We start from the raw sequence: 24,271 nt of genomic DNA on the forward strand, positions 1-24,271 counted from the left end.
CTGGTGTCAGGAGAACTGCGAGTGTTTAGGGGAGTCCTAGTGAGTTGCAGGGTTAATGTCTAAGCTAAATTGGGAACAAAATAAAAGTTAAAGAGTTTATTATACTTATTTTACATTTAAAGCTTTTCACTCATTGGGCAAATTTTAATTTAATTCACAACCACTTCCATCAACACCACTCCCACAGAATACACTACAAAAATGGAAAAACAGAGGCCTCAGCTAACACAGATAATAAATGTGTGCAGCAGTGGCTTTGTTGAAACTCTTGATCATGAAAGACATTCCCAAAGCCTAAAGCGATTAGTTGTTTTAACTGCCTTTGCACAAAAAATCAAAACATATTGATCTGCTGTGTTGAAAGTAATCATACCCAGCTTTCTGTTGTTGTAGAAGAGCTCAGCTGAGACACAATAAAGCAACATTCAAAACAAAATCAACATTTAGAAGGGTAGCAAACTTGATAAGGTCATTCCTTTAGTGACAATATTCTGTCATTCTTAATCTGGAGACTTCATTCGCTTTTACTGGATGCGAGTTTGTAGACTGTGTGTACAGTTTTATAATGAGACTGGCATTTTTATCAGATTAATATGACCCATGATGACCAATTCAGCAATGTGGGGAGAGATGACAAAGCAACATAATAGCAGCATGGATGCTGTAAATACTTTATCTAGCTAAATACAAAATCAACTTCACAAAATAAACCCCTTTGTTGCTGAGACTCTACTCTGATATTCACTAAAACAAACAAAAAAAAAACAATGTTTTCTTCTTAGAGATCATAAATCAACTGTTATTAGCATTATGAATGTGTTCCTACATGTTTCATTGTAAATTGAACACTCTGTGCATGTTAAAACTGTTTGCATTGTTCAGGCATTAAAAAAAGTTGGCAGCCAGTCAACACTGGAGTGTAGGGAACCCCTTATTTTAGGGTTTCACACGTTAACCAAATGAACTATATTAGCTATACATGTGATGGGCACAAATAGAACAAACACAGTTATTGAATAGACACTTACACATTAATAAGCATACAAACACACAGTGACATACAGTGAGTGCACGTGCCCAGAGCGGTGGGCAGTCATCACTGAGGAGCTTCAGGAAGCAGTGAGGGGTAAGGGTCTTGCTCAAAGGTCCGATAGTGACTACTTTCAAACCCGGGTATTGTTTTTTTTTAAATGTCAGATAAATATGAAACAGCTGAAAATATCATAGTAATAAAATTTTGTTTTATTTTGTAAGACAATGTCTTTGTAGTAGTGAATAAAATGTTTACAAAAAAAAAAAAACACCACTTTAACCCGTCCTGTTTTGTCGTGGATCAAATTTACCTGTTTCAAATTTTAAAAATACAACTCATTTTCAAAAGATTTAATTGTTTTTGGAGCAAAATTGTTTTTTTAGCTGAGAATATTTAGTTAATAAACATGTAAATTGAACATAACTAATGTAATGTGTTTGCAACACACCACCCCACCTCTTTCTACTAATGTTTTAATCACACACACACACACACATACACACTCATCTGTAGTATGGAACACTAAATAGCAACTACAATCAGCAAAAATATAATATGTAAGGTGAGATTGCCTCTTTAAATCCTGTTTATGTAGCTTGCCATCAGCTGCCGGAGCCCTGAGAGAGCACAATTGGCCTTGCTCTCTCTGGGTGGGTAGATGGCGCTCTTTCCCCACATCACTTTAAAGGGTGATGTCGATCAGCATGGGGCGTCTGTGAGCTGATGTATCGGAACCGAGTTGCTGCGCTTTACTCCAAGCACACTGTGATGCTACTCGGAAATGCTACATCAGCAGCAGCAGTCTGAAAAGAGGCGGTGGCTGATTTCACATGTATTGCAGGAGGCATGTGCTAGTCTTTACCCCCCTCTTGGTGTTGTGTACTAAAGAGTGGGTTGTAGATCGTAAATTGTAAATTGGAGAGAACATGGGATAAAAATTAAAAATAATATTAGATATTAAATAAAATCTAATTCATTAAGATAAAGACAATGTTTTTGAGAAATAGAAACAGCTGAACATAACAGGAGGGTTAAAGTAACCCCACAGTGTGGAGGTTGTACATTACGTCTGCTCAAACAATCAAAACACTGACATATTGCAGCTTCTATGCAAGTGATTAAAATAATTTACAAGGGACTCAAGTGACGTACAGAGATACTTAGTGATCTAAAAACAAACACATGATTATAAAAAGAATGGAATATGTGCTACAAATATAACAAATTTGTCCATAGTGCCTCTGCAGGGCTGTGAAGATACACAGATGATGTTGCTATGGGAATGTGAGAAGCTGGTCAAAATCCTGTTCTGCTTAAACCCGTTTAACTAAATTAAAAATGTGCTACATTTTACAGCGTGTGAGGTTGAGCCCCCTAAAGAGTGTAATTCCACAAAGACATATTCTTAGCCGGAGGAGCTCAGTGGAGCGTTTGTGTTTTTCGTGCACCTAAGTGGAGATCACAGTATACCTCAGCGCTCAGTGCTCTGGTGTCACTCAGGAACACCTACAACAAGTATCAGCAGCCCAATTAATTGGGACATGATTTTAGTGGAAGGTTGGCTCCCCGTGATTAAATGCGATCTCGCTAATTGGAGAATGATTCCAGGCCTCCAACGATGGAGGGGAAGGAAAACGGTGAGGATGGGCCCTCTGCTCTAATTGCAGAGTCTGAAAGTGTCTTATCAGGAGAACAGTTTAAAGCTGCAATTCTCAATTACCTCTCCCCAGTATGGCACTGACCTTTCACTATTCTAATTTTATTATGGGGTTATTAATGCTTGCACTCTTCATGCAATCAATCAAACCGGGCTGCACAGAAAGACTTCTGCATACAGAAGTGCTTCATACAGAAGATATTTCTCTCCATCAGTAACACTTCATTACTTTGTGCTCATGTTCTTTAAACGCATTTAGCTCGTGCAATTTATTAACGTAACAGTATCAAGAGATATGCTGCACCTGGGGGGTTTTCAGCTGATCTGTTCATTTTATATAAGGATTCTACGAGGAGTTTTTAAAAGGGACATTTTACGCAAAATTCACTTTTTGCAAGATTTTATATTTCCTTGAGTCTCGACTGCTCTTATAAACACTCCAAATGCAAAAACAAACAAACAAAAAAAACTTCCATCCAATTTCTATGAATCTTTTGAAAGAGTTTGACGTAAGGATTTATATGCTTCTATGAGCTGTTTGGATGCTCCAGTATTCTGACATCACAATAAGGAAATCTGCATAGAAGCATCCTGACCCCACAGTTAAATTATCTGCCATTTTGATCATTTAGTTTGAGAACCTCGGACAGTACACAGCAGGATTAGACAGCAGACTTCGTCTGACTGAGGGATCTGTACATACTGTTCATGGCAAGTCAACAAATGAGGAAGATGTACAGTAAATCCTTTCAAATAAAAAGTATTGTGTTTCTGTCACAGTTAAAAATGGACTTAGTGATTTTGTGCAAATAATTTGTGCATAGTGCATATACCTGTTCTAACTTGTGTAAAAAGACATACATGTACATATATGTCACCTGTAAACTAAATATGTGACTCTTGAATTTAGCACTGTACAAATAAAAAGTGAATGTGTATGAAAAAAATACAAAAAGACATACCAACTTAAAATGATCATTAAAATGATAATTACATTAAAATAATTTAATTGATGTAATTACAGAGCTTTTTTAAGAGTTAAAGTTAAAGTTGTTAAGAGCTTTAGGCACCCATCATTAGGCAGATCATCTACAGATTTTGAGGATTTGGTCATGATGACAATTTAGGAGCATCCAAATCTGGTCATGTATGGTGCTCTAGGCGCTTCCTTTCCTCTCACACTTAACTCCAACGGAGGTTCTCAGCCAGATAACTACAATACCCAGAATGCACCACACGCTGACATCACGCACACACCCACGCACGTGACACCTCACCTGCTTCCGCCAGGAAGCCCGGAGTATTGATTACCCCAGGGTATTTAAGGACGCTTCACGAGTTCTCTGGTGCCGCGTATTGCCTGGTTTCGCCCACATTACAAAGCGTTTATTTCTGTGATTGTTTTCGAGTGTATGACCTTGCCTTTTGTTTTCCGACCTCGATTTTTGCCTTTGCCTTCTCTGTGGATTTTTCGTGTATTACCTGGACTGTGTATCGTTTCTGTTTTTGGATCACCTCTGATACTGCCTGCCTCGTGTATGACCACTCCCGGACTGTATATCGTTTCTGTTCTTTTGGATTTTCTCTGATACTGCCTGCCTCGTGTATGACCATTGGACTTACCCACTATCCTGTAATGGTCTCTGCCTCCAGGTATCTGTTTGCTGGCGTTATATACTCTTTTCTGTTTACTATCTGTACATCCTGTGGGTTTTTAATAAAATCCTGGATCCGCGAGTGTCTGTATTCTGTACCCCACCATGACAAATCTTTAGTAAATGAGCTGCAGCTGAAACTGTTAAAATTACTAAAAGTGTATTTTCTGAGGAAAAACAGGATAAGCTTACTAATAATTCAAGAATTTTTACATTTACATAGGCTTAGCTCAGACTGCACTGTTGACCAAACTGTGATGCATGTTTAAAAATGTGACATTTGCCCAAATAAGTTGGATTAACTCAAAAATCACTGTAATCAGTTACTGACATTTTACGTTGGCCTGCCTTTCATTTATTTTACAATATATACAAAGTGCTATAAAATCATTTGTAAGCAAAATGTGATCAGACATTAAGAGTGTATGTGTGTGTGTGTGTGTGTGTGTGTGTGGCATTCGGAATGGAACAGAGAAGAATCAGTCCTGAAGCACCAGGCGCCGATGAGTGACTGGCATCTCACTAATCCACCTGTGAGAAAAGAGAAAGAAGATAAAGAGAGAGAAAGAAAGAGGAAGAGAAGAAAGAGAGACATTAACACAGAGCAACAGAAGACAATAAGTAATGGCCTGTAAACGGTTGGTGTGTTAAAAACTGGGGTTTCAGACAAAGTCAAGCTTTTCGCAGTTTAAAAACCTGCTTGAGGTGTTTTGGCACAGAAGCATGTCGGTGACTTTTGGCCAATGTAACTGAAATTCAACATTTCACATAAAAAATTCATTTTCCATCACCACAGTAGAGCACACTGTCACACGGTCTGTGTTCTCTGACACTATATGTGCTAAAATAGACAATCAAACAAACGGCAAATGGAAAATATATATATATATATGTTTGGCAGTTACAAATAGATATGGAAAACAATATGCCTGATAAATTAATCATGAGCAAAGTTATTACCCTTTTAATAGACCCTGAATATTTGTGACAACTTGACCAGTCGTGAAATAAGGTGTCACACAGTAAGAGGCTTACTATCACACATTTTCATTTCCAGTCTGAAAGGCGTTTTTCATGCAATGCTTATTTTATTTATGTTTTTTTTTACTGTTTATCTATCAGAGGCAGATGCATGAACATAGAAAATTACAATGCAATGTCAGATATTATAACATCTGTAGCAAAATGCTAACTGGCGATGTTTGACCCTGGTTTAAAAAGTGCATAGAGTGAAATAAATATTGCAGAATTCTATCTTAAATATACAGCAGCTTGCAAAATATTCATACCCCTTGAACCTTGAACATGAGGAGTCTTTCATATTTGGACAGATTAGGTTTAGATCACATTCTCACAGCAAAAAAAATAAATTTCAGAGTTGGTTTGGGACCAGACCGAGCCGATCTCTTCTTATGGGTCTAGGTGTGGTTGTTCTGAATCCATTTATACTGGACTAAATGGTGCTGGTGAGAAAACACACTAACATTCCTTTGGTAACACTTTCTATGAATGTCATCTCTATAAGACTCTATAAACATACTCATAGCATGCATTCATAAGGCATCATAAACATTGTTTATTATGCATCATGAATTGTGATCATTATGCATTAATAGCTGTTTATACCAAGAAACTCAGTCCCAGCTTGCACACTGTAAACCCATACGTTATTTGAACTCAAATGATTTAAGTCTGTTTTACATAAAATTAGATATTTCTAAACAATACTCAACTATTTTGAGTTAGATGAACATTTTGGGCAAATAAACATTCAAACTGAGATCTTTGAGTTGAACCAACTTATAATAACTGAGTTTAGTCTGTTGCCATTAACAGCTTCTTTTCCATTGGCTTCTGTCACAATCTATTTGCATACTGGCTGTGTCCAACCGTTTCTGACACTCACCATCAGTCGGTAGCGATTCACCCCTGGACTACCTTAGAAATAAATCAATAGAGCCCAAATACTTAAACTCCGTAACCTTCTTCAGATCTTCGCCATCGATGTTGATCGTGCCAATGGTTTGGGGCCCACTCTCCATATATTCAGTCTTCTTGATGTTCAGCCGCAGCCCATAGTTGTAGAGGCGGGACTTCCACTCCTACGTTTGTCGTTGCACATCAAGCCCTTGTGTCACTGACTAGGAAGACGCCGTCTGCGAACAAGAGCGACCATGGGTGCGGGTTTTGTAGGTCGGCGGTGATCGTATCCATGCAGAGGATAAACAGAAGAGGCGAGAGAGCCGAGCCCTGGTGGACGCCAACAGTAATCGGGATGGGCTATTATTAATAATAGATATAAACTATTTTAACATATATATTATAATCACAGCTTATAATGTAGTATATGCTTAATAAACACGGCTTATGAATGCATTATAATATGTTATAAATGTGTTTATAGAGTCTAATAGAGATGACATTCATAGAGAGTGTTACCATTCATTTTTCTGTACAGTGCACCAAAGTTACATAGTGCAGTTAGTAGTGTTTTAAGCTCAGACTAGCAGCAATATGACACTATCCTCCCTTTTATGAGTCAGTGGAGCACTATGATCCAACTAAAGCTTATATGTTATGGTAAAAAAAATGGCATAGTGTTGCTGTATAAACTGTGGCAGCTAACGTGGCTCTTGTGGAACTGCTTTGGGTTCTAATACACCTAAAGCAGCCTGAGCAACTGATTCAATCACACAGTCTATTCAAGGCATTAATGCCTCACTATCTATCATACAGCCACAATAAAGCCAAGTCCCGTGTGGAAAAATTGAGTTTCATTTTCTTCACTTCACAGTCGAAAGAACGCCCTTAGTTCTACCGGGTGCAATAAGGAGGCCATTTTAAATCGTTAAATAATTCACAGGGAGGTCAGAGAGCAGAATGAGGGGCAGCTCAGTTCCCCCCACACATCTCCTGCTCTGTGCTCTGTAACGCTGACGGCTGCCAACTTCCTCTGAGGAGGACTGCAGCAGCCTGTAACCAGAACAGCAGCTCTTACAGTGCAGCAGATTGCAGTACAGCAGGGTAAGGTTTTTTTATTTTATTTTGATTTTTTTTAGTTTTAGTTGTTTGTGGCCTCAGGTTTAGTCTATGGTCAGGAATGAGGTGGATTATGAAGGTTGTCACGGTAAGCAGAGCCTTTCCTTTTCTGTGAAATTGTGAAAAGTTCAAACATATTTGTGGATCAAAGTTCATTTCACTTTTAGCTTCGTCGACACAGTGTGAGGACATGTAGGGCAACACACCTCGAGGAATAAAGGTTAACTGCAGCTTTCACACCTACCTTTGTTAAAGGGCTATCAATTTTTTTTTCCTTTAGTTCGCTTTGTTTTGACAGGTGTGAACACTTCACCTGTACTCAGGTGCGCACCAGACAACTCAACCATGGTATTACAAAAATCACAGGTCTTTTCCTGCCTCCACGAGGACTGATGATCAGTTCGGATGAACTGCGGATCCTGACTGCTCTTATTTAAACAAATAGTTACAATTAAAAAAAAATAAATAAACAATAGATCATGAAAAATGCAGATATTAAAAAAGGATTATTTGATTGTTATCAGAATATGTGGTTCTTGATCATTTACTGCAGCATAATGGGTAGATAATACATTCAGTCAAGAACATAATACAAGAACATCCTGCACCGTAAATTCGCCAGTGTTAAATCAACACTGTTAGAGTTAAATTAAAACAGAGAGAGTGTAAAATTTAACACTAAACAGTGTTGATTTAAAATTAGCAAATTTACTGTGCATGTGAGAATAAAAACTCTGGGGTTTATACTATTTAAACACTGCTGTTACATGTTAAATAAAACTGTAAAATAACACTGGTGTCTCCCCAGAAATGTCTGACCAATCAGATCCACTCTAATTTATATTTAACCTACTTAATTTTTATTTTGCTATAAAATATACTTTTGTAGTTATTACAAAGTGATAACAAGGAAATTGAATATAATGGAATCTAATGGAATATAATCTAACCTAATGTTAATTTATACTTTTATATTGAATAATGAATAATAAACTATTATCTGACTGAATCACACTCAATCTAATTTAATTTTGTATTATACTTTTATAGTACTTAAAAAAAGCAAAATAATCTAATCTAATCTAAACTAATCTAACTATTATAGTAGTATCTGATTGAGTCACATCCAATCTTTTTCTGTATTATACTTTATATTAAACTTATAGTGATTAATAAAGCAAAAAAAGTGCTAATTGGATCACATCTAATCTAATCCTTTACAACATAGCACAATTAGTCTAATTAAACTGCATCTAATCCAATATAAGGCAATGCTGTATTATATTTTGATTAATAAATAAAGTGTAATAAATTGTACCTAATCACATCACATATAATGTAATATTATTATATATTTTTTTATCAGTCAGTAAAGTAAAAACAATATCTATAATCTAATCTAATCTAGTCTAATCTAATACTTACATTAAGGCTACACTGACTGATTTGAATTAACAAACACAATTTAAATCCACTTTATTCTATTGGTCCGGCTGCTGCTTCAGTCCTCGCCTAAAACCTAAAACCTAAAACCTGCTTTTAAACCTAATAAAAAGACTCTATACTCATTGGCCTAGTGGTCCTCGGGAACGTGCCCATATAAGGCGTTAGCTGTGGTTCATAAGCTTAGAGAGACATCACACACACACACACGCTTAAAACAAAAGTTTACGTTCCAGCGTAAAACGTGTGAAAAGCTCCGCCCACCACCGGGGGCAAAGGCGGAAAAAAGCAGCCTCAGGTTGACACCTAATTAAAAGCAAACGGCAATATGTAATTAATTGTCGCTGTCAGCGGGGGTTCGAGTGGGCGGCTTCATCCGTGGCTAATTGCCGTTGGCAGATAAATGTGCGGGCGTGTCGGCGCGCTCAGTCCGGGCTTCGTCAGCTGTTGAGACGGGCCTTCATTTCCACTCTTAATGAGAGCGTTATCAGACTAGACCTCCGCCTCTGTTGTTCTTCGCCCCCACGAGTCAAGACCAAGCTTCATTTCAGTCTCATCTCCTGTCCTTAATCACAGCTACGTACCGGAGAGCACTGAGCCACGGCACGCTCACACACACACACACACACACACACACCCATACACACACACACACACACAGCAGACTTCTCATTCCCTTCAGGAGTCTTATAGTGGAAAAACCCTTGTGAAAAAAGTAGAATAAAGTATACTAAGCATATATATTATGCTATAGTGCACTAAAGTGTGCTTGTGGCCACATTATTAATTAGCAGAGGTGGAAAGTAATGAATTACATTTACTCATGTTACTGTAATTGAGTAGATTTTATGAGTAATTTGTCATTTTTAAAGTAGTTTTTAAAATAGGTAATTTGACTTTTACTCAAGTACACAAGTAATTTCCTTCACTACACTGGAAAACTCCTCATTACTGAGTAAAAAAATAAATGCTGGGGAAAAAGAAATTGTCTGAATAAAAAAAAAATTGGCGTGGATGCGGCAGCGCACGGATGCTCACGTGTGGAATAACAAGGCAATGACGTCCTCATGCAATACAAAATGTGCCCAGCCGGAGTGAGCTGTCAGCTTTCAAATCTTCCACATCAATATATCAATAAAAAAGTATTTTTATAATTAAACAAGCTGCTTGAATAAAAAAAAAACATATAAATAGCAATTAAAGCATAGAAATGTTAAAAAATAATAATGAACTGTAAAACTATAAAAATACAGTTTATAGTCACCTATATGACCATAAGTTTTTAACAGTAAAGAAAAAAAATGGATCATAGAAACCTATGCCACTTGTTCTTGAAAATGTTTTATGGGGTGGTCTGAACAAATACTGCCAGAAAGATCCAAATTATTATGTGGAATAATAGTTCATTAAAAACGATTTAATTTATAATTTGTTGTACTTTTTTACATCAAATAATTAAAAGTAACTATGTAACTTTTACTTAAAGTAAATTTTACATTCAGTACTTTTTTACTTTTACTCGAGTAGATTTTTAGTTGGGTACTTTTACTTCTACTTGAGTAGAATTTTAGCAGAGTAAAGGTACTTTTAGTTAAATACAAATTTTCAGTACTTTTTCCACCTCTGTTAATCAGTATATTTAAAGAGTGCTAAAATGGAACAACTTTTTTGTATTTCTTAAAATGTATTTGTATAAAAATAGTACAAAAGTCTTACTTCAACTGTGCTAAGTGTACTTAACTATACTAAAATGGAACTATTTTAAAAATACTTAAGTAACAGTTAAACTACTTTACACTACTTTATGTATGTAACCCCATATTTTAAATATTCTTACAGTAAAATTATTATACATTTAATGAGTATTACAACTGTATCACTCTTATACACCAGGTCAGTCTTTTGTAAGTCGCACACTTCTAGTATACTTGGTTGGACATAACAATATATTTTAATATACTTTACTACAATTTTTTAGCTTGTTACAAATGTACTTAAATGTTATACAGCGTTCTTAAACGTTACATGATACATTGTACTTTAAGTAAACAACTGTAACACACTTTGCTAAAAATACAACATACAAAAGTATGTTGAATTACATTAAACTAAAAGTGTACTTCATAGTAGTATTTTTTAAATACACTATATTGTACTTTTTAAAAGGTATGATCAAAGTTTACTTTTCAAACATTTGATGAAAGCATAATATTAATGTACTTTTAAAATATTTTAAGAAAGCACATAAATCTGTTTTTGTATATTTACAGCATACTTAGACATTTTTTTCAGCAGGGAGGGGAGGTTGATATAATGGAAATCAATTATAATACATGATCTAATAACACATTAAACTGCTGTTGCCAATCATGGTAGCAGGGTGTGCAGAATATGCATTGAAAAACAAACAAAAAATGCTATTTATTAACCTCTTAAACACAAGTGGTTCCAGATTTGCATTCCTCACCCACATTACTTTAGAATAACTCAGTGTTTATATTTGTCTATGTAGGCTAGTAAGTGCTGAACAATAATCCTGCAACTGTACTAAAAAGAAAATAGAAAAGCAATCATAGTTTAAATGCAGTGAAAACATTATTCTCTTTTTTTACATTTACAAGGTAAATTTCAATGGCTGACTCGTTTATAACGTTATTCAACAATGATTTTCCTTTGTTTTTTTTTCTGTTTTTGTTTTATGTGTGTCCTTGTCTAGTTGTTACTACCCAAACTAAACGAAGGTTACATGAATAAAACAAATGAACGAATAGAATTTGAAAACACGCAAAAACAGCAGTCATTACATGTTTGTAGAAAATTCTAGGAAAAAAGTTATGTAAATGTTATTTAAATGTAATAAAATGTTACATTAATAATTCGTGCCTAAAGTCACGTAACTTGTAAACGACCCCAGATACAGTCCACAGCCAAGGTGTGTTTGATATCTCAACTTAAATTATATATTACTATTATATAATATATAATTAATATTATATATTATTTCAGTATATTGTCATATAAATCAGGATAAACTAGGCTAACATTGCTAACAGACATTGCCAACAGTCTCTGTTTTCTCATGTACATTTATTTATTACAAAAATATATATTAGTTAGTCACTTGAGCTAAAGTTGTGGTCCGCACCAAAGTGCAAGCTGCTGATCTGAGATCAGAATGTTTTGTCCTTAAATGTTTATCATTATAACACATCTAACAACATTGGCACACTTGAAAAAAAGCAAGGTGCTGTTTTTCTGCATTACTTTATCATCTATTCTTCATAATTAGCATTTATAAAATAAAATGATCTCAAGAAAGACCTAAGTCTGCTGTTTGGGATTAAAGACAAAAAAGTAAAGTGCCTGATTGCCCACCAGATGATTCGAAAGTCTCAAAAGACCAAATCTTGTTTTGAATCACATGGTTCATTTGATTTGATCTCCTAAAAGCCCATATTTTGCCATCACTAGTTAGCACCGACAAGGAAAAAACTCATAGTCAGATAGAAACAAAACAGGATCATACACGGAAAAACAAAAATAACACAGGGCTAACCAATACAATACTCGGCAATGTGAGAAACAATCTACAGGGTGTACTGTTACTGTATACTGTATAGTGTGTGAAACAGATGGAAACAATTAGTATTCTGGTGATTTAACCTGGAGTTGAGTCATGCGATCAGGTGAGATAGTGTCTGGTGCATTGTGGGCATTGGTGTCCATAGAAAGTTGTTCACTGCCAGAAGCAAGTGCAGAGGAACGGAGGCCTACAAGGCAACAGAGATACAGCTAAATCTTGCACTTGTTTAAAAATACAATTATGCCATTAATTCATGTGGTAAATGATAAGCTACAGTTAGTTATCCTGTGTTTTATCTGATTGACTAAATTCTTGGGTACGTGATCATTCATGTTAATTCGATTTTTAGCCAAAAATATTGCCCTAGTATAACCAGGGACCAGGAACATGAAGAAATACACAGAAATACATTTGATTTGAGGTTGAATTGAATCTGAGAGTAAGAGCACTGGTAGAAGTTCAGTCCCTCATCTGCGTGATTGTATATAATAAAAGATTAAATGGATGTTCTGATGTGAGAGCAGCACTCCTTATCTGACGCACATTCAGAACGTGATCTGTTGTTATGTGTTGCTGCTCTCTTTATTGTTCAGTCAGACTTTCCTCTCTTGCATAATGAAACATAAAGCAATCTAAACGCAGGCCATTAGGCAGTCCCTACCACCTCTCTACATGTTTTTGCCTTTTTATGCAAATTCGCCACGTAGAACTCTCAGACCTATACACCTGCACCGTTCCGCGCCGTTGTTTGGAGTGAGAACGAGCATAATTATTCATGATCCAAACAGAACAGGGGCCCCACCGACTAACAGAGACTCTGAAGTCGTGCATATTTAATGGCAGCCATACGAACGCTCTTCTGCAGCACATTCCAAATGCAACACGTTCGTCCTGCGCCCGTGAGCGAGAGGATCATCAAAGATTGATTCGAACAACAGTTTGCATGACAAAGTGAATTTCGGAACAACTGAGCAGCTGCTCGCCATTCCGGCCACGTCGAAGTCGCCCATCGCGGCCGCGGCTGCAGTTTCCATCCATTCTGCCTAATAACGGCTAAAAGGGAAACCTGCACAGCACTTGTGCTGTTCAGAGAGCAGCACTGTCACTCATTTTTGCGGCGCAGCCATGGAAACTAGCCCTATGTTTCGCTCCAAGTATCTGAGTAGCTGCCCTCCAGGCTAAAGCCAATAACTGCTCCTTCAGTAGGAATAAGAAATAAATAAACAATTAAATGAGAAAAAAGTATTGACCAGCTGCCGTGTGCATTTTTTTCCGTCTGTATGTGTGTGTGTGTGTGTGTACTTCTGAAGCAGGGCTCCAGAAAAAAAAAAAAAGCTTGCTCAAGCAGTGGATTTGTGTGGACTTAACAGGCTGAATCAATCTAGTGTCCGAATCAATGTAAGAAGTTCAGCAAATCTCCATTAGCTTGTGTTAGGGGGCTGTCCGGGTCCAGCCACATGTAACCGGGACAATCCCAACCTTTCCTTCACAATAGGATGCGTTCAATAATGCTTTGTGGCCTTACCCGGCTTAACACACCCGGGTGGTAAATAAAGATGCACCGAAATGAACCGACAAAATAGTTTGGATTCATTTTTATTTTACCATGAAAACAGATGCATTTCAAAAAAGTTTAATATAATTGAAAAGTTACTTTATTTCAGTAATTCTGATCAAAGAATGTAAAACTCATTTATTATATAGATGTTTTATATAATAAATAAAAATACTGCAATGGTTAATTAACCATCAGTACAGCAAGCATTAATTAAAAGGGCAGCAAGTACTGTTGATTTATGTAGCCTTATTGTAAAGTGAGGGTTTTTTGAAAGTTTTAATAGCCAAATGTTATTTTGGCTATTAAAATAACACTAAAATACACTAAAAATACACTAAAATAATACTAGCCTATTTCACACAGTGTAATTTGTAGCAGAGGTTAGTAAATGGTGTAAAAAAAATGTAAAAGTGAAAAAAGGGGGTTTCAAGGTTATGTGGGAACAAAGAGGATATTCTGACTGTGCCTCAGTAAATCCACTCAAGGCCAAAAAGACCCCAGTGACTCACACAGTTGTCAGTGATGCAACACTGAGGGTAAAGAAGTTGCTCGTGTGTCGGGCTCTTCAGAGAGACATTATTAGCCTTTTCCAAGCACAGTTATTAACTTCCCCAGCCTGTGCTGTGACTCATTACACCTTCTTGCACCTGTGAAAACCACAAGCAACATGCTAATTCTTTAACAAATAAAAGCATTTAAAAATGTCTAATTCTTTACAACTGAAAGGCTAGATGCTCTGGTGTGGGATGCTGACCGCTTCTCCTGTGTTTCCCTCTTCAGCAGGTCTGAATTCAGCTGCAGACGTATTACTATCATGAGCAGCTGGCTGTAAAACAAATTAACCAAGGCTGAAAAAAAGAAAAGCGCAGTCATTTAGCCTGTCTGAAGCTGAAAGCATAAGAAGTGCTCTTAAAGTTTAAAGGTGGTAAATAGGGTTTATTTGATTGATGCAGCATCATCATTTCAGTGCTCTCAGATGAAAGTGCTAAATCTATAGTTCTAATACATCAATCAACAGATGCTCATGCCAGACAGATAAACAAAGCGTGGGAAATTGTTGTCTTTCAGGCCGGAAAAGAGCATGACCTGGGATTTAAACTCTTGATGTTACCTTTTTAGGGTGCTTTCACACTTTCCGTGTTTGGCCCAGACAGATTTTTCAGTTTAGTAGCAGATGTCAAACCATGGTCTAATTCACCTGCAGTGTAAAAACACTTTTCTAGATGGTTTGTGTAACAATTTTGAGACAGGATGCAAATGCAAGTTAAGTTAACTTAAAGAACAAACAAATACTGAGACTAAATAATCAAAGACTATAAAACAAAAGGACTGACAAGAAGACTAATGAAAAAACAAGCAAAAAGAAACAAACCAGAAACTTAACTGACTCAAACAAAGCAGGACAGAAGCTCAAACTACCAGCAATAAAAGATAAATGCAGGGTTATACACGACAGGGTAAAACACAGAGTCTAAAGTTTAAACACAGAGACAGAGGGTCAAACAACCAAGGAACACTTGGGGTATATATGCAAACTGGGAAACAGGAAACACCTGGGAAAGGAAACGAAGGGGTGGGGTAAGAAACGGGACAGGTGGTAACACTAAAGACTAGGACAGGGCAGGGTTTGAGTGCTTAAAGAGCACGTAGCTAGGAACACATGACAGAAGAACAGAGGACAGGAGCATCCTGGGCAATGTAGTCCAGTGAGTGCAGACTGCAGACACAGAGCTGAGTGTGGGAGAGACAGGAGCGCTGTCAGCGCCAGGTGTGACACCAAACCAAATGTACACAATAAAACAAACGGGTGAACCTTAGTGTGGACTCTGGTTCGAACTTTCAGGTGTGAAAATGCACTTAGGATAATGACGAACTTGGTTGCCTGTATGCTGTGTGTGTTATGGAGGCTTCCACTAGAAGGCAAGAGGTCTGATTTTTTTTTTTCCATTTTAATTTTCAAATGTTAAGTTTAGTAAAATGTGACAAAAAAATGTGACTAAAAAATCTAGCTCAAGATAGTCACCAAAAAAAATCCCTAGCTAGCTTGTTAACTAGTTCTTGACCAGCTTAGGGAAGTTTTTTTCTGGATCACTGGTCTTGAGCTGGATTTTTTAGCAGGGATATTTGTTTCTGAACTTCGGCAGGAACACATCATACAAATATAGGAAGCTGGTCACACACTTGCTTCTTAGAACTTTCCACCATTTAGAAGTTGCTGAGTGATTCACTGCCTCTAGCTGTTTTGTGTGTACTGTGTACCTTGTGTATGCTTAATGATACTGAATAATTTATTTCTGAAGCCATTATGCGTACGTGTGTTAAGTATATCTTTACCCTTAGTCTGGTGAGCCACTTGAAGCCCTGTCACTTTGATTCTTTACAGCGGTAGATCCAGTAAATGCCATGCCTATAATGCCTATAAAAGTCCTGTTAGTGATTGATGGCTGTTACAGTGTTAAAAGTTTGTGTGAGCTTTCACAATTATATAAACCTGTCGATTAAAATCTCTTTTTTCATTCTGTGACAAACTAACATGGTTGTAAATACAACTGTAAAACTGTATCTGAGCAATTTTATTCCACAACTAGGCTCAGACAAGTTACTGTTTATACAACTTAACAACTTAAAATACTCAATAAATGCATTCTTTAACACATTTAAAGAGTACTAGGGTTGGGACAGTGGTTGGAGGTCCTAGTGAGAGGCTGAAATTAATGAATTACATTTTAACCTAATTTCTGTACAGGTTGGCTTTGTGTTAACCGCAGCACGGAGCCAGTCTGGCCTTTGCTGTACTTATCTGATCAACATCATTCATTTTCCATCTCTCACTCTCTCTCTCTCTCTCTCTCTCTCTCATATCAATATTCCAGCAGGCTGACCCTAGGAAGACCCACGGATCTGACAAATCTGTCTCTTTTTTTTCAACGTCTTTGCACGTTTAAGCTCACATAAATAGCAGTACACCCACACACATACACACCGGCACACGCATGCTAAGCACACGCGCCCACGCTAATTGGAATATATTAAAAAGCTAAAAAAAAACAAAAAAACAGCTAGCAGGCTGAGGTAAGCCCTCGCTAAGGGATTCTCGCCACAAATATCTAATTTAATTTCATGGATGTTGGAAAAAGCATCGACGAGTCCTAACAATCACTTTTTGATGGCATTTTTCATTATCTCCGTGTGGACTTTAACGATTCTGATTCCTCCCAAATACGTGTTCACTTTGATAAGCTTCAAATTATACACGCCCCAAGGCTGTGGGCTGTAGACAGACAGAGAGTGAAAGAAAAAAGAGAGAGAGAGAGAGAGAGAGAGAGACACATGATGCTGTGAGAAGATATTGTTGAAAATAGCTTGCCCCCCCTGCATCCCTGAGAAAAATCCTTGTCCATTTCAATTAAACCACGCTGTCTGATATTTCAGCCGCCATTAGCACTTTAATTTGCTACACTCAACTTGGCTCCATTCAGATTCACTTTCAACAATATGATTGACAAAAGGTAGCATTAAGGGGTCTAATATGGTGGTATTATTAAAATGTTTCATTTGCTGTCATTCCGCTGTGCCAGTCGCTGATTGTACACCTATCACTCCCCAGCAGTGCACTGGCGAGGGGCCATTATGGACTTTGTGCGGCTGATGCTGATGCTGCCGCTGCGTCGCGCAGACTTAATTGCCGTCTGAAGGCAGTGTGTGGGGCAGGGAGTGTGTCTGTGAGTGTGCACTGTATGTGTGTAAAAATGTAAGTGTGTGTAAGTCCATGTCTGTGAGATTAAGAAGGCCCAAGTAGGCCCAACCCCAGGGAGCAGCCCATTAGCGGCATAATTACAGCCTGGCTACAGTAACCGTGCCACACTTCACTAACCACCACACACACACACACACACACACAGCCCTTATTGCAGAGGTGCTTCACTTAATACCTTTATGACAAAAGACAATCACATAATTATAGAGTATTCATAAGAAAAATCAGATGTTCGTCAGACGCGGTTTACAGTAGGTGCCGCTAATGGAGGCGCTGGAGCTGTTTATCGCCGACTTGACATGTGCGTCACTTTTCAAAGTCTTCGGCAGTCAAAGGCTACTTCTCATAACTCAGACGTGCCATAATGATGTGGAAAGAATGAGTGTTTCTGACTCAGAGTGTGTGCGAAAAGCAAGTTCTAGTGATTGTGTGGTGTGAAACAATGGAAAGCCATTTACAGTCTAATTATAGTTAATGTGCTGTTGCCAAATCAGGCTAGCTTCACGACACACACGCAAAGATGCTCTCAGAACAAGAAAGAGCGAAGTCCAACACGCTTTAAACTCCAGCTCTTTTAAAGTTCTGTCGTTTTTAAATAAAGAATTTGAACTTAAAATTTAATGTAAATACAGTTCTCTGAAGTACAGTAAGTAGGTTTTGTACTGTAACTTTCTTTGTGGGCTAAAAATGCTTAGTTGCAGCTTTATACACCCCTTCAAATCTCTTTTATTTATTTTCTTTAGACTTAAACACTCTGATTTTCTTTTTACAGTGGGTTTACAAATAGGCCCTTTTTTTGATTGGCTTGTTTACGTCATCATGACAGACCACTGCCCACGGCCACATTGCTAAGATAGCCTAGCCTAGCCTAGCCTAGTTTACACAGCTAAGACAAACTTAATTTTTGTAATTATTATGAATCTTATTATGAGGTAATATTGCTGTTATTTTTGGGTGATCTCAGTGTTCGATTGGCTAGCTGAAAAAATCCCAGGCACAAATAATTACAGCAGCACATGCTACTTTGCCTCTACTCTGCCAGAAATTCTGCTTTCTCAGGTACAGTTAGCCTTAGTTTTTAGGCTCCAGTCAGCCGTTGTCTCTTCTCCAGTGTGGCGACTGGTGGATTTTATGCTCTGGCCAGCCATTCTCACTTCTTCTGTGTGGCTAATGTTAACCTTTAGCCTTTGTTTAGCCATATGCCCTCCTTAGGTACATCCTAGCCTTAGCTTTTGGTATTCAGTTGTCTATTATTTTTTCTAGGGTTTGTCTAGTATCATCTTTTACCATATCATCACTGTCCAATTAAAAAAAAAAGTATCTCTGAAACAGCAACTTTAAAATAGAAAGATTAAACCTTGTTAACATTCAGTGGAAGTCAATGTAAGTAAAACTTAATTTAGGTCATTTTTTGATTTTTGATTTCTATTGTGCCATTCATCAAGAAATGTTGCCAAAATAAGGGACAGTTTGTGTGGCCAAATTATATGTAGCAAACAAAACCAAAAAAATGACAGAAGTGGATATACTTGTTTTTGATTGGACACTGACAATATCTACCCTCGCTTCAATATTTTTCTGTAGTAGTTATTGAGTTTATCCTGATGACTATGTAGAGTCTTGGTTTCGTATTCTCAAGGGCTTTAGCTACCCAGTCAGCATGTGGGGCTCACATGGGTGGAATATGTGGGATATGTGGGATACAGAGGCTTTATAAGCTGTGTAAAGATCCTTACTGCGCTTTCTCAGTCATTTTAACTTGTGAAGTCTATAACTGACACACACTGAACATCCTGAGAGCATCACTACAGGACGATGTGTGTTCGTTCATCTGACCTCATTTAAAGAATGTAGGAGTGCTGGGTAAGTGCTGGAGATTAAATCAGCTCTATTTACAGTGTAGATTCAGCTTATACAGAACAGTTCCAGCCATTCAAATGCTTTAATGAAATGTTTTAATCCCTGTAGAACTGATAGTTCTGACATGACCATTTACAGATTAAGAGGCCAATTCAGTTTCTGAATCAGTTTCTCTGATTTTGCTATTTATAGGTATATGTTTGAGTAAAATAAATGTTGTTGTTTTATTTTATAAACTACGGACAACATTTCTCCCAAATTCCAAATAAAAATACTGTCATTTAGAGCATTTATTTGCAGAAAAGGAGAAATGTCTGAGTTTTCAGACCTCAAATAATGCAAAGACAACAAGTTCATATTAACAAAGTTTTAAGAGTTCAGAAATCAATATTTGGTGGACTAACTTTTAATCACACCAGTTTTCATGCATCTTGGCATGTTCTCCTCCACCAGTCTTACACACTGCTTTTGGATAACTTTATGCCATTCCTAGTGCAAAAACTCAAGCAGTTCAGCTTGCTTTGACGGATTGTGATAATCCATTTTCCTCTTGATTATATCCCAGAGATTTTTAATTTTGTAAAATTAAAGAAACTCTTTTATTTTTAAGTGGTCTCTTATTTCTTTTCAGAGCTGTTGGTTACATCAGGATTTAAAATGAAAATATTAAAGACATGCTTTTTTATCACAATAATACAAAAAACATAAATGTGCTCAATAAACTGATTAAATTTTTACATTTAGATCAATATTAAAAACTTAGTTTGGGGTCTTATGAGTTAATATTACAGGGACCCTATCTCGGCTCCATGTGTAGTGTACAACCCACTTTTTAAAACCCTTCTGGTAGCATCACTGATCTTGGTGGAGCCCCCATTGAACCCATAGACCAAACCATTGGTTTACCCATACAGGCCTTGCATGGACCTGATGCTGTGCTGGGTTCTGAGGCCAAAGGATTTCACATTTATCAGGTATTGGTTTAGCCATAAAATGCTTGAGCTAGAGAGCTGGGTGTTGAGAGCACAGATGTAAGAGAGTTCAAGTTTGATCACTGCTGAGTCCATGACATCATTATCAGCCTCACTCTTTCTCTCTCTCTCTCTCTCTCTCTCTCTCTCTCTCTCTCTCTCTCTCTCTCTCTCACTGGGTAGGATGTTTGATAGGATGGCCCTGCCTCACCTCTATTCACTAGTGTAATGCTAGCTGACTCTTATCTGATATAACCACTGGACATTTATATCAAAAGACATGGTGGCACTTATTGCGGATTGGAGGCTGTACATACTAGAATTCATCCTCCCATTATCGCTAACATCATGTGATATGGGGAGATCTAGCTAGTGGGTGGAAACTAGACATAACTGGGTACAAATTAGGATTTAATAAGAACAGAAAGACTGATCTAGGGTCAGCCCCACAGCTACACGGTTGTATAGTGATGTGGTCAAAAATAGTAGCTTTTTCTTTTTTCCTCTCTCTTTTTGAGATACGAGTTTTTCTATATGTTCAATTTGTTAAAGCCAATTACATAACCCATGCATCAGGACTTCCCAGGGTTTCCAGGTCTAAACAAAAATATCCAGCTCAAAGTCAGACTAAAACCTGCCCTTCAGAAGCTTAAACTAGCCCAAAATACAGTATATGTCTGTCACATGTTTGAAGCAAACGTCAAAACAACTATGAGTCTATAACTTAGTATTGTGTTTATAAGGGATTTATTATCAGTATTGCTATATTTATTAAAGTCATTAATAATATTGTATCAGCTCTTTTATAACAGTTTTATATCCCAGTCAAAAACATAACATAACAAAAAAAGAACTGACTTTTATTAACTAATTTCTGTTCTTGCCCCTCCTGAACTCTTTTTTTCTCCTCTTTAACATTTTTCTTCATCGCCTTGTAATTTCTGGTTACATTGCAATTTCTGTCTCTTTTCTCTCTCTCTCTCTCTCTCTCTCTCTCTCATATGCTGTCCTTTATGTCGTTATGTTCTCCTTTCTTATTGTTGTAATCTTGGAAGATTAATTTTAGTGTCGATTTGTAAACGTTTGTTCATGTAACATCCAAAGCAACATGCACTTTTTTTTGTTTTTTGGGGGCTGTGATAATCTGTAAAAGCAGCCCTAAAAAATGCACCCTGCCACACCTGAAATTTTTAAGTGGAACTGTTTTTTTTACAGCCCAATTTGGCGGGAAAACTGCGAACCTGGCAACTCTGGACTCTCCCTATCACTTGTAAAAAACCCAACACTAGGATGGTGAAGACTAGCACGTGCCTCCTCTGACTTGTGTGAAGCTAGCATTACCATGTTACCATCAGCTAACAGATGCTTGTGTTGGCCGACATCACCTTGTAGGTGATGAGGGGAAAGAAAGGTACATCTACCACCCATAGAGAGCGAGGCTCTCTCAGGCTCTGGCTGCTGATGCAGCAGCATGAACCGAGATTCAAACCTCCAATCCTCTGGTCATAGGTTTTTGTAAAACACTGATAATTATTAGATCGGTTTGACACCAGCACTATTTGGCCCAGGTTAATACGCACTCTGGTTCGTTTGTGCCCTTAATGCGGTTCGATTGAGCAGGTGTAAAAATAATAATCGAACTTGAGTTTGGATCAAAACTAGACCGATACCACTTCCTCCAACAGGTTTCGTCTGGTCCCAAATGACCTCTGGAGCAGTTCGATTGTGGTGAGAACGTGATCCGGTCTTGATTCGACCTAGCTATTAAACATACTCCTTTTATTTGAGCTAAACTGCTGATAAGGTGCAGTTTTATATGAGATATTAGCCAGATAATGCTAAATACCACAGCTATAAACAAATACTGTCTCTGCTCCATGCTGTTCACACACGCTGTTTGTGCAGCGTTCACTACTCACAGCTGCACAAATCCGTTTACTACAAGTACATCTGTGCAGCACGGCCTATTAAAACACTGTGTTTCAATGCACAGCAGCACATTTTCAGCGTTCAGTGTTAAAGCAGCTTTACACTGAAAAGATATATGCACTGGAACACAGAATCTTTTTGCTATATTTACTTTCTTGCTCCTGCTCTGACCAATCAGAGGACACAGCGTGCTCACAAAGTTTATTGATGCGTATCTTGGTCCATTTTGGTTCATGCCTTTGTGAAACCAAACCAAACAGAGGGAGAAAATGCAAGTTAACAAACCCATTAACTGATCAGGACCATAGAAACACACTACAGGTGTAAAACGCTCTTAGAAAAGTGGAAAGTGGGAACTACTGATACAACAGTGAAAACATTTGTGCTAAATATTGTGAAAACTTTCATCAACATCTTACTGCCATTGAACCTGTTGACTATGCCTCTGAATCACATTAGGCACTTTATTATTCCTCACACTGCTAGAGATGAATTGATGTTTGTTTAAGAAATGCTTACGCCACTTCCACATGTTGAGTCATAAACTCAAGGGAATCAATTTAAAGCAAGGTTATGTGGAACATACTTTGAAATAGGTTTGTTAAAAATACACCAAACCTTCATTTGGAGGGAATGGGAAGATAATAATAAAAAAACAAGGCATGTCAGGAAGTGCTATCAACCCAGAAAAAAACTCAGGGTGAAGCAAAGGGAAAAAGCTCTTTAGTCATTTTAGAATGCTGGTGAAAAACACAGCGGCTCATTGTAATTTATCATCTGCCTTATTTCTGTTGGTTTTGAATTAATGCAGCAAATCATTGAAAACATTGTAATAATCTTTATTTTTGTGTACAGTTAGCTTACGGCCTACAGTTCATTAATTAATTAGAGAATTAATTTTGGTAGAAGAACAGTTTTGGAATTATTATTAGCTTTTAACTGAAGTATTTATGAAACACTGATATATTATATCAGGTCATGTTTAGCTGGAATGTTATTAAAAGCAATACAGCCTATTTCAACGAAAACATGAAAAGCTATATAAAAACACAAGTTACACATCCATGCACACAGCCATGCCAAAAGTCATGGGTTATCAGTATCTAAATTGATCATGAAGTGTTACCTCAGGGAATGGCATGAGAACACCCACACCTATATGTTGTATATATGTTGTGAGGTATTATCTCGGGCTGAACACTCATTGGTTAGAACTTAATGGCATGTTAACATGAATTATCAGAGTTTAAGCAAGGCCTGATAGACATAGGGTGTCAGATAGATGGGTCATTCCATTTTTGAAGTTTTGTGGGCATTTAATATTCTGCTTCCCGAGAATATATTAAGGAAGGCATTATCGCCCACAGTGGACAGTGCAGTGGGTGATAATGTTAGTGACTGGTGGTGTCTGGCCAGATTTGTCCATACGAACAAACTAGAAAAAAAATGTCCAAATTGAAAACCTCTGAAATATAATCAAGAGGAAGATGGATGATCACAAGCCATCAAACCAAGCTGAACTGCTTGAATTTTTGCACCAGGGGTGACATAAAGTTATCCAAAAGCAATGTGTAAGACTTGTGGAGGAGAACATGACAAGATACATGAAAAATGTGATTAAAAACCAGAGTTATTCCAACAAATATAGATTTTTAAACTCTTACAACTTTATGAATATGAACTTGTTTTCTTTGCATTATTTGAGGTCTCTGCTTCTTTTTTTTATTCCAGTCATTTCTCATTTTCTGCATGTAAGTGCTCTAAATGACAATATTTGTATATGGAA

General features: G+C 37.3%; 1 protein-coding gene across 1 annotated transcript in view; it reads right to left on the minus strand.

The window, feature by feature from the left end:
* Positions 1 to 1,221: 1,221 nt before the first annotated feature.
* The window catches only part of zgc:174356 (uncharacterized protein LOC100137120 homolog), a 59,324-nt gene continuing 36,274 nt past the window's right edge, over positions 1,222 to 24,271 (minus strand). Inside the window, exon 7 of the mRNA XM_049464174.1 lies at positions 1,222 to 4,876. Coding sequence (XP_049320131.1) covers positions 4,825 to 4,876 — 52 coding nt within the window. The 3' untranslated portion in view covers positions 1,222 to 4,824. The remainder of the gene's footprint in view (positions 4,877 to 24,271) is intronic.

The sequence above is a fragment of the Astyanax mexicanus genome, chromosome 14 (assembly GCF_023375975.1).
Source record: "Astyanax mexicanus isolate ESR-SI-001 chromosome 14, AstMex3_surface, whole genome shotgun sequence".
Lineage (NCBI taxonomy): Eukaryota > Metazoa > Chordata > Actinopteri > Characiformes > Acestrorhamphidae > Astyanax > Astyanax mexicanus.